Source organism: Phaenicophaeus curvirostris, unplaced genomic scaffold (genome assembly GCF_032191515.1).
Source record: "Phaenicophaeus curvirostris isolate KB17595 unplaced genomic scaffold, BPBGC_Pcur_1.0 scaffold_672, whole genome shotgun sequence".
NCBI classification, from domain to species: domain Eukaryota; kingdom Metazoa; phylum Chordata; class Aves; order Cuculiformes; family Cuculidae; genus Phaenicophaeus; species Phaenicophaeus curvirostris.
This window is the reverse complement of record NW_027207186.1, coordinates 5,001-16,032: the sequence shown is the minus strand read 5'-3', so window position 1 is coordinate 16,032 and position 11,032 is coordinate 5,001. Positions and strand designations below refer to the sequence as shown.

General features: G+C 55.4%; 1 protein-coding gene across 1 annotated transcript in view; it reads left to right on the top strand.

Moving 5' to 3' along the window:
• The first annotated feature begins 655 nt into the window (after window positions 1–655).
• The window catches only part of LOC138735285 (mitochondrial import receptor subunit TOM40 homolog), a 12,970-nt gene continuing 2,593 nt past the window's right edge, over window positions 656–11,032 (top strand). The window contains exons 1-8 of the mRNA XM_069883187.1: window positions 656–719; window positions 823–915; window positions 1,015–1,116; window positions 3,824–3,929; window positions 5,755–5,877; window positions 8,405–8,481; window positions 8,577–8,679; window positions 10,679–11,032. The exon at window positions 10,679–11,032 is cut by the window's right edge and continues 2,593 nt beyond it. Coding sequence (XP_069739288.1) covers window positions 669–719; window positions 823–915; window positions 1,015–1,116; window positions 3,824–3,929; window positions 5,755–5,877; window positions 8,405–8,481; window positions 8,577–8,679; window positions 10,679–10,818 — 795 coding nt within the window. The 5' untranslated portion in view covers window positions 656–668 and the 3' untranslated portion in view covers window positions 10,819–11,032. The remainder of the gene's footprint in view (window positions 720–822; window positions 916–1,014; window positions 1,117–3,823; window positions 3,930–5,754; window positions 5,878–8,404; window positions 8,482–8,576; window positions 8,680–10,678) is intronic.

Here is an 11,032-nt window from a genome sequence, read left to right as displayed (position 1 = left end):
CCCCAAATCCCATTAAATTTACCCCAAATCCCCCTTTTCCCCCTCAAAATCCCCAATTTCCCCCCCAAAACCTCTTAAATTTCCCCCAAAAACCCTTAAATTTCCCGAAATCCCCCTTTTTCCCCCCAAATCCCCCTTTTTCCCCCCAACCCCCCATTTAACCACCTTTTTCTCCCCCAAATCCCCCTTTTCCCCCCAAAACCCTGAAATTTCCCCCAAAATTTTAAATTTTCCCAAAATCCTCCTTTTTCCCCAAAAAATCCCCCTTTTTCCCCCCCAAACCCCCCTTTAACCCCCCTTTTTCCCCCCCAAATCCCCCTTTTTCCCCCTCAAATTCCCCTTTTCCCCCCCAAATTCCCATTTTCCCCCCAAATCCCCCTTTTCCCCCCAAAACCCTTAAATTCCCCCCAAAAATTTTAAATTTTCCCAAAATCCCCCTTTTCACCCCAAAATCCCCCTTTTCCCCCCCAAACCCCCTTTTTCCCCCCCAAACCCCCCTTTAACCCCCCTTTTCCCCCCCAAATCCCTCATTTTCCCCCCCAAATCCCCCTTTTTCCCCAAAAAAAACCCTTAAATTCCCCCCAAAATTTTAAATTTTCCCAAAATCCCCCTTTTTCACCCCAAAACCCCCTTTTTTTCCTCCCCCCTCAGACCTCTTCCCGGTTCAGATGGAGGGCGTGAAGCTCACAGTCAACAAAGGCCTCAGCAACCACTTCCAGGTCCTTAAATTCTTATTTTTATTCCCTTTTTATTCCAAATTTTTAAAATTTTTACCAAAATCTTCATTTTTCACCCCAAAAAAACTTATTTTTTCGCAACCAGGTGAACCACATGGTGGCTTTAAGCACCTTAGGGGACTCCAGCTACCACTTCGGAGCCACCTACGTGGGGACCAAGCAGCTCAGCCCGACCGAGGTTGGTGTTTTTTTCAGGAGAATTTTAAGAATTTGGGGAATTTTGGACAAAAAATGAAATTTTGGACCCAAAATTCTCATTTTTCACCCCAAAATCGAGGCCTTCCCGGTGCTGGTTGGGGACATGGACAACAGCGGCAGCCTCAACGCTCAGGTCATTCACCAGCTCACGGCGCGGCTCCGCTCCAAAGTCGCTTTCCAGGTGCTTCCCAGTATAAACCAGTATAAACCAGTACAAACCAGTATAGACCAGTACAAACCAGTATAAACCAGTATCACCCCCAGGGCCTCCCAGGGCCCCCCAGTTCCATCCAGTCCCTCCCAGGGCCCCCCCAGTGCCTCCCAGTCCCTCCCAGGGCCTTCCCACTGCCTCCCAGTCCCCTCCCAGTATAAACCAGTATAGACCAGTACAAACCAGTATAGACCAGTATAAACCAGTATCACCCCCAGGGCCTCCCAGGGCCCCCCAGTTCCATCCAGTCCCTCCCAGGGCCCCTCCAGTCCCTCCCAGGGCCTCCCCGCAGCCTCCCAGTCCCCTCCCAGTATAAACCAGTATAAACCAGTATAGACCAGTACAAACCAGTATAGACCAGTATAAACCAGTATCACCCCCAGGGCCTCATAGGGCTTCCCAGTTCCATCCAGTCCCTCCCACTCCCTCCCAGGGCCTCCTAGTGCTTCCCCGCAGTCTCCCAGTCCCTTCCCAGTATAAACCAGTATAGACCAGTATAAACCAGTATCATCCCCAGTGCCTCCCAGTCCCTCCCACTTCCACCCAGTCCCTCCCAGTATAACCCAGTAACCCTCCCAGTCCCTCCCAGTATAACCCAGTATCACCTCCAGTCCCCCCAGTGCCCTCCCAGTCCCTCCCAGTGCCCTCCCAGTCCCTCCCAGTATAACCCAGTATAACCCAGTAACGCTCTCAGTCCTTCCCAATGCCTCCCAGTCCCTCCCAGTATGACTCCCAGTCCCCCCCAGTCCCTCCCAGTATAACCCAGTAACGCCCCCAGTCCCCCCCAGTCCCTCCCAGTATAACCCAATATCACCTCCAGTCCCTCCTAATGCCTCCTAGTATGACTCCCAGTCCCTCCCAGTATAACCCAGTAACCCTCTCAGTCCCTCCCAGTATAACCCAGTAACCTTCTCAGTCCCTCCCAGTATAACCCAGTAACCTTCCTAGTCCCTCCCAGTATAACTCAGTATCACCTCCAGTCCCTCCTAATGCCTCCCAGTATGACCCAGTATGACTCTGAGTCCCTCCCAGTATAACCCAGTAACCCTCTCAGTCCCTCCCAGTATAACCCAGTAACCCTCTCAGTCCCTCCCAGTATAACCCAGTATCGCCTCCAGCCCCTCCTAATGCTTCCCAGTATGACCCAGTATGACTCTGAGTCCCTCCCAGTATAACCCAGTAACCCTCTCAGTCCCTCCTAATGCCTCCCAGTATGACTCCCAGTCCCCCCCAGTCCCTCCCAGTATAACCCAGTATCACCTCTAGTCCCTCCCAGTCCCTCCCAGTTCCCCCTAATCCCCTCCCAGTGCCCCCCAGTCCCCTCCCAGTCCCCTCCCAGTCCCTCCCAGTCCCTCCCAGTGCCCCCCAGTCCCCTCCCAGTCCCCTCCCAGTCCCCTCCCAGTCCCCTCCCAGTCCCTCCCAGTCCCCCCCCAGTCCCCCCCCAGTCCCTCCCAGTCCCTCCCAGTCCCTCCCAGTCCCCTCCCAGTCCCCTCCCAGTCCCCTCCCAGTCCCCTCCCAGTCCCCTCCCAGTCCCTCCCAGTCCCCTCCCAGTCCCTCCCAGTCCCTCCCAGTCCCCTCCCAGTCCCCCCCCAGTCCCTCCCAGTCCCTCCCAGTCCCTCCCAGTCCCTCCCAGTCCCCTCCCAGTCCCTCCCAGTCCCCTCCCAGTCCCTCCCAGTCCCCTCCCAGTCCCCTCCCAGTCCCTCCCAGTCCCCTCCCAGTCCCCTCCCAGTCCCCTCCCAGTCCCCTCCCAGTCCCCTCCCAGTCCCCTCCCAGTCCCCTCCCAGTCCCCTCCCAGTCCCCTCCCAGTCCCTCCCAGTCCCCTCCCAGTCCCTCCCAGTCCCCTCCCAGTCCCCTCCCAGTCCCCTCCCAGTCCCCTCCCAGTCCCTCCCAGTCCCCTCCCAGTCCCCCCCAGTCCCCCCCAGTCCCCTCCCAGTCCCTCCCAGTCCCTCCCAGTTTAACCCAGTGGGGGGGGGGGGGTCCCCTAAAAAGGGGGGGGGATGGACCTATAAAGGAGGTTTTGAGCCCCAAAAGGGCTTTTTTTGAACCTAAAAGGGACCAAGGACCCCAAAAAAAGAGGGGGGGACCCCAAAAAAAGAGGAGGGACCCCAAAAATAGATGGGGGACCCCAAAAAAGGGGTTGAAAGGGGGGGGGAAGGACCCAAAAAGTGGCTTTTTAGCCCCAAACCAGCTTTGTTTGAAGCTGAAAGGGAGGGGGAGGACCCCAAAAATGAGGAGGGGGGACCCCAAAAATGAGGAGGGGGGACCCCAAAAATGAGGGGGGGACCCCAAAAAGGGACCTAAAAGGGGGGGGACACCCCAAAACTGGGACCTAAAAGTGGGGGGGACCCCAAAAATTGGATTAAAAGAGGGTAGAATGGAGCTAAAAAAGGGGGTTTGAGCCCCAAAATGGGGGGTTTGGACTTAAAAAAGGGGGGGAGGGACCCCAAAATGGAGGGGGGACCCCAAAATGGAGAGGGGACCCCAAAAAGGAGGGGGGACCCCGAAAATGGGACCTAAAATTAGGGGGGGACCCCAAAAATGGGGTTGAAAGAGGGGGGGAAGGACCCAAAAAGTGGGTTTTTAGCCCCAAAATGGCTTTGTTTGAAGCTGAAAGGGAGGGGGGACCCCAAAAAATTGGGGGGGACCCTAAGAAATCTTGGGGTGTCTCCCCTGAAAGACCCAACAGGCGAAGTTTGTCAACTGGCAAGTGGACGGCGAGTACCGGGGAGGGGACTTCACGGCCGCCTTGACCCTGGGGAACCCCGACATCGTGGTGGGGTCAGGTGGGTACCCCCAAAACTGGAGAGGGGACCCCGAAAGTGGGGCTGGGGACTCGAAAAGTGGGGCTGGGGAGCTTGAAAATGGGGCGAGGGGGCTCAAAAATGAGGTGAGGGACCTCAAAAATGGGGTGAGGGACCTCAAAAATGGGGTGGGGGACCTCAAAAATGGGGTGAGGGACCTCAAAAGTTGGAGGTGGGACCTCAAAATTGAGTGGAGAACCTCAAAAATGGGGTGAGGGACCTCAAAAATGGGTGGAGAACCTCAAAATTGGGTGGTGAACCTCAAAAATGGGGTTGGGGACCCAAAAAATGGGGTGAGGAGCTCAAAAAAATGAGGTGAAGAACCTCAAAAATGGGGGGTGGGACCTCAAAAATGGGGTGAGGAGCTCAAAAATGGGTGGAGAACCTCAAAAATGGGGTTGGAGAACTTCAAAAATGGGGTGAGGGACCTCAAAAAAGGGGTTGGGGACGTCAAAATTGAATGGAGAACCTCAAAAAAGGGGTGAGGGACCTCAAAAATGGGGTGAGGGACCTCAAAAGTGGGATGAGGAGCTCAAAAATGGGGTGTGGGACCTCAAAAATGGGCTTGGAGACCTCAAAAATCAGTGGAGAACCTCAAAAATGGGGTCAGGGACCTCAAAAATGGGGTTGGGGACCTCAAAATGGGGTGAGGGACCTCAGAAAATGGGGTGAGGGACCTCAAAATTGGGTGGAGAACCTCAAAAATGGGGTGAGGATCTTGAAAATGGGGTGAGGGAGCTGAAAAATGGGGTTGGGGACCTCAAAAGTGGGATGAGGAGCTCAAAAATGGGGTTGGGGACCTCAAAAATCAGTGGAGAACCTCAAAAATGGGATGAGGAGCTCAAAAAATGAGGTGGAGGATCTCAAAAATGGGGGGTGGGACCTCAAAATCGGGTGGAGAACCTCAAAAATGGGGTGAGGGAGCTCAAAAATGAGATGAAGAACCTCAAAAATGGGGGGTGGGACCTCAAAAATGGGGTTGGGGACCCAAAAAGTGGGGTTGGAGATCTCAAAAATCAGTGGAGAACCTCAAAAATGGGGTGAGGGACCTCAAAAATGGGGTTGGGGACCTCAAAAATGGGGTGAAGAACCTCAGAAACGGGGTGAGAACTTCAAAAATGGGGTTGAGGACCTCAAAATTGGGTCGAGAACCTCAAAACTGGGGTGAGGATCTTAAAAATGGGGTGAGGGAGCTCAAAAATGGGGTTGGGGACCTTAAAAATGAGATGAAGAATCTCAAAAATGGGGTGAGGGATCTCAAAATTGGGTGGTGAACCTCAAAAATGGGGTTGGAGAACCTCAAAAATGGAGTGAGGGACCTCAAAAATGGGGTTGGGGAGCTCAAGAAAGGGTGGAGAACCTCAAAAATGGGGTGGAGATCCTTGAAAATGGGTGGAGAACCTCAAAATTGGGGTTGGAGAACCTCAAAAATGGGGTGAGGGACCTCAAAAAAGGGGTTGGGGACCTCAAAATTGAGTGAAGAACCTCAAAAGTGGGGTGAGGGACCTCAAAAATGGGGTTGGGGACCCAAAAAATGGGGTGAGGAGCTCAAAAAATGAGGTGAAGAACCTCAAAAATGGGGTTGGGGACCCAAAAAATGGGGTGAGGAGCTCAAAAAATGAGGTGAAGAACCTCAAAAATGGGGGGGGGGAACCTCAAAAATGGGGTGAGGAGCTCAAAAACGGGTGGAGAACCTCAAAAATGGGTGGAGAACCTCAAAATTGGGGTTGGAGAACCTCAAAAATGGGGTTGGGGACCCCAAAAAGGAGCCCGGGGGGGTCCCCAACGCGTTGTCCTGCTGTGGCAGGGATCCTGGTGGCCCATTACCTGCAGAGCCTGACGCCGGCGCTGGCCCTGGGCGGGGAGCTGGTTTGGCACCGCCGGCCCGGCGAGGAGGGTGCCGTCCTCTCCGCCGCCGCTCGTTACGCAGGTAGGAGCTCGTTAGGGGGTGCTCGACGTCGTTATGGGGTCTCCACGGGGTCCTGATGGGGTCCCCATCGTCTCATAGTGGTCACGTGGTCCCTTCATGGGGTTCTCGTGGTGGTCTCAGGTTCTCATGATGTTCTCATGATGTTCTCGTGGGGTCCTCGTGTCCCCTTGAGGTCATTATGGGGTCTCCAAGGGCTTCTGGTGGGGTCCCCATCATCTCATAGTGGTCACGTGGTCCCTTCATGGGGTTCTCGTGGTGTCCCCACGTTCTCATGATGTTCCCGTGGGGTCCTCATGTCCCCTTGAGGTCGTTACGGGGTCTCCAAGGGGTCTTGGTGGGGTCCCCATCATCTCATAGTGGTCACGTGGTCCCTTCATGATGTTCCCATGGGGTCCTCGTGTCTCCTTGAGGTCGTTGTGGGGTCCCCAAGGGGTCCTGGTGGGGTCCCCATCATCTCATAGTGGTCACATGGTCCCTTCATGGGGTTCTCATGGTGTCCCCACGTCCTCATGATGTTCTCATGATGTTCTTGTGGGGTCCTCGTGTCTCCTTGAGGTCATTATAGGGTCTCCACAGGGTCCTGGTGGGGTCCCCATCATCTCATAGTGGTCACGTGGTCCCTTCATGGGGTTCTCATGGTGTCCCCACGTTCTCATGATGTTCCCATGGGGTCCTCGTGTCTCCTTGAGGTCATTATGGGGTCTCCGTGGGGTCCTGGTGGGGTCCCCATCATCTCATAGTGGTCACGTGGTCCCTTCATGGGGTTCTCGTGGTGTCCCCACGTTCTCATGATGTTCCCGTGGGGTCCTCATGTCCCCTTGAGGTCATTACGGGGTCTCCAAGGGGTCTTGGTGGGGTCCCCATCATCTCATAGTGGTCACGTGGTCCCTTCATGAAGTTCTCATGGGGTCCTCGTGTCTCCTTGAGGTCGTTGTGGGGTCCCCAAGGGGTCCTGGTGGGGTCCCCATCATCTCATAGTGGTCACATGGTCCCTTCATGGGGTTCTCATGGTGTCCGCACGTCCTCATGATGTTCTCATGATGTTCTCGTGGGGTCCTCGTGTCTCCTTGAGGTCATTATAGGGTCTCCACAGGGTCCTGGTGGGGTCCCCATCATCTCATAGTGGTCACGTGGTCCCTTCATGGGGTTCTCATGGTGTCCCCACGTTCTCATGATGTTCCCATGGGGTCCTCGTGTCTCCTTGAGGTCATTATGGGGTCTCCGTGGGGTCCTGGTGGGGTCCCCATCATCTCATAGTGGTCACGTGGTCCCTTCATGAAGTTTTCATGGGGTCCTCGTGTCTCCTTGAGGTCATTACGGGGTCTCCAAGGGGTCCTGGTGGGGTCCCCATCATCTCATAGTGGTCACGTGGTCCCTTCATGGGGTTCTCGTGGTGTCCCCACGTTCTCATGATGTTCCCATGGGGTCCTCGTGTCCCCTTGAGGTCGTTATGGGGTCTCCGTGGGGTCCTGGTGGGGTCCCCATCATCTCATAGTGGTCACGTGGTCCCTTCATGATCTTCCCATGGGGTCCTCGTGTCTCCTTGAGGTCATTATGGGGTCTCCGTGGGGTCCTGGTGGGGTCCTCATCATCTCATAGTTGTCACATGGTCCCTTCATGAAGTTCTCATGGTGTCCGCACGTCCTCATGATGTTCTCATGATGTTCTCGTGGGGTCCTCGTGTCTCCTTGAGGTCATTATGGGGTCTCCAAGGGGTCCTGGTGGGGTCCCCATCGTCTCATAGTGGTCACATGGTCCCTTCATGGGGTTCTCATGGTGTCCCCACGTCCTCATGATGTTCCCATGGGGTCCTCGTGTCTCCTTGAGGTCATTATGGGGTCTCCGTGGGGTCCTGGTGGGGTCCCCATCATCTCATAGTGATCACGTGGTCCCTTCATGGGGTTCTCGTGGTGTCCCCACGTTCTCATGATGTCCCCATGATCTTTCCGTGACCCCTTGAGGTCCTTAAGGAGCCTCCATGACCTCCTCATGATCCCACGATCTTCTCACGATCTTCTCATGATCTCCTGATGTTCCTCACGATGTTCCTCACGCTCCCACCACCCCCCCGTGGTCTTTCCGTGACCCCTTGAGGTCGTTATGGAGCCTCCATGAGGTCCTTATGGAGCCTCCATGATCTCATGATCTTCTCACGATCTTCTCACGATCTTCTCATGATCTCCTGATGTTCCTCACGATGTTCCTCACGCTCCCACCAGCCCCCGTGGTCTTTCCGTGACCCCTTGAGGTCGTTATGGAGCCTCCATGAGGTCCTTATGGAGCCTCCACGATCTCATGATCTTCTCACGATCTTCTCACGATCTTCTCATGATCTCCTGATGTTCCTCACGATGTTCCTCACGCTCCCACCACCCCCCCGTGGTCTTTCCGTGACCCCTTGAGGTCGTTATGGAGCCTCCATGAGGTCCTTATGGAGCCTCCATGATCTCATGAGCTTCTCATGATCTTCTCGTGGTCTTCTCGTGATCTTCTCATGATCTTCTCGTGCTCTCCTGACCCCCCCCAGCCCCCTCCTGGATCGCCACCCTCACCCTGGGCCAAGCGGGTCTCCACGCCACCTATTACCATCGCGCTAACGAGCAGGTGGGTTAACGAGGCGGGGACTTAACGAGGAGGGGACTTAACGAGGGGTGGGGGTGGGTTGTCTTCTTCTGACCCTCCGTCCCACCCCTCCAAAGCTCCAGGTCGGGGTGGAGCTGGAGGCCAGTAGCCGCCTCCAGGAGAGCAGCGTGGGCCTGGGCTACCAGCTGGACCTGCCCCGCGGCCACCTCGTCTTCCGGGGTAATTAATTAGGGGGGTTAATTAAGGGGGGGGGGTGGGAATTAGGGGGCTGGGGTGGGATTTGAGGGGTTAAAGTGGGAGCTGGGGGGTAATTAAGGGGTTAAAAGGGGGGTTGGGGGGTAATTAAGGGTTTGGGGTGGTAATTAGGGGGGTAATTAGGGAGCTGAGGAGTAATTAGGGGGGTTAATTAGGGCGGGGAGGCAGTAATTAGGGTGGTAATTAAGGAGCTGGGGTGGGATTTGAGGGGTTAAAGTGGGAGTTGGGGGTAATTAAGGGGTTAAAAGGGGAGTGGGAGGGTAATTAAGGGGTTGGGGTGGTAATTAGGGGGGTAATTAGGGAGGTGTGGGGGTAATTAGGGAGCTGAGGAGTAATTAGGGGGGTTAATTAGGGTGGGGGGTGGGAATTAGGGGTCTGGGGTGGGATTTGAGGGGTTAAAGTGGGAGTTGGGGGGGTAATTAAGGGGTTAAAAGGGGGGTTGGGGGTAATTAAGGGGTTGGGGGGGTAATTAGGGGGGTAATTAGGGAGCTGAGGAGTAATTAGGGGGGTTAATTAGGGCGGGGGGTGGTAATTAGGGTGGTAATTAAGGAGCTGGGGTGGGATTTGAGTGGTTAAAGTGGGAGCTGGGGGGTAATTAAAGGGTTAAAAGGGGGGTTGGGGGTAATTAAGGGGTTGGGGGGTAATTAGGGGGGTAATTAGGGAGGTGTGGGGGTAATTAGGGAGCTGAGGAGTAATTAGGGGGGTTAATTAGGGCGGGGGGGTGGGAATTAGGGGGCTGGGGTGGGATTTGAGGGGTTGAAAGGGGAGTTGGGGTAATTGGGGAGGTAATTAGGGAGCTGGGGGTAATTAGGAGGGTAATAAGGGAGCTGGGGGGTAATTAAGGAGCTGGAAGGTGGTTGGGGGGTAATTAAGGAGCTGGGGGGCGATTTGAGGGGGTAATAAGGGAGCTGGGGGGGTAATTAGGGAGCTGGGGGGGTAATTAGGGGGGTAATGAGGGTATTTCGGGCAACAAGGGGGTCAAAAGGGGGGGGTGAAAGGGCTCAGGGGGGTAATTAAGGCTCTGGGGGGGCAATTAGCGGGGGCAATTAGAGGGTTTTTGCCCCCCCCGGGGTCGGTGTCGAGCGGGGGGGTTGGGAGGGGGGCAATAAGGCGGGTAATAAGGGTATTTGGGGCAATAATGGAGTCAACTAAGGGGTTAAAAGGGTGTAGGGGGGTAATTAAGGGTCGGGGGGGCAATTTAAAGGGTAATTAGGGAGCTAGGGGATGATTAGTGGGGTAATTAAGGAGCTGGGGGGCAATTTGAGGGGGTAATAAGGGAACTGGGGGGGTAATTAGGGGGGTAATAATGGTATTTGGGGCAATATAGGACTCAAATAAGGGGTTAAAAGGGGTCAGGGGGGTAGTTAAGGCTCCGGGGGGGCAATTAGCGGGGGCAATTAGAGGGTTTTTGCCCCCCCCGGGGTCGATCTCGAGTTTGGGGGGGTGGGAGGGGGGCAATAAGGGGGGTAATGAGGGTTTTTGGGGCAATAAAGGAGTTAAATAAGGGATTAATGGGGTCAGGGGGGTAATTAAGGCTCTGGGGGGGCAATTTAAGGGGTAATTAGGGAGCTAGGGGGTGATTAGTGGGGTAATTAAGGAGCTGGGGGGCAATTTGAGGGGGTAATAAGGGAGCTGGGGGAGTAATTAGGGAGCTTGGGGGTAATTAGGGGGGTAATGAGGGTATTTGGGGCAATAAAGGAGTCAACTAAGGGGTTAAAAGGGTGCAGGGGGGTAATTAAGGCTCCGGGGGGGCAATTAGCGGGGGCAATTAGAGGGTTTTTGCCCCCCCCAGGGTCGGTGTCGAGCGGGGGGGGTGGAAGGGGGGCAATAAGGGGGGTTCAAAGGGCTTTTAGGGCCCTAAAGGGGGTCGAAGGGGGGGGTAGAAGGGCTCAGGGGGGTAATTAAGGCCCCGGGGGGGGCAATTAGCGGGGGCAATTAATGATTTTTTGCCCCCCCCCCCCAGGGTCGGTGTCGAGCGGGGGGGTGGTGGGGGCGTCGCTGGAGAAGAAGCTGCCGCCGCTGCCCCTGACGCTGGCGCTCGGCGCCTCCCTCGACCACCGCAAGGAGACCTTCCGCTGCGGCTTCGGCCTCACCGTGGGCTGAGGGCTCGTTAGCCGCTAACGAAGCTGCCCCCGGCGCCGCTCATTAGCGGAGTCGGGGGGGCGGAGAAGCTCGAAAGTCTCTAATTGTCTTCAATTATGATGAGTTGGGGGGTGAGGGAGCTCAACGTGTGTCATCGGCGGCTTCGAAGGAGCTTAATTAGCGTTGTAATTAGCGTCGTTAGGGGTGAGGAAGCTTAATTAGCTTCATAATTATC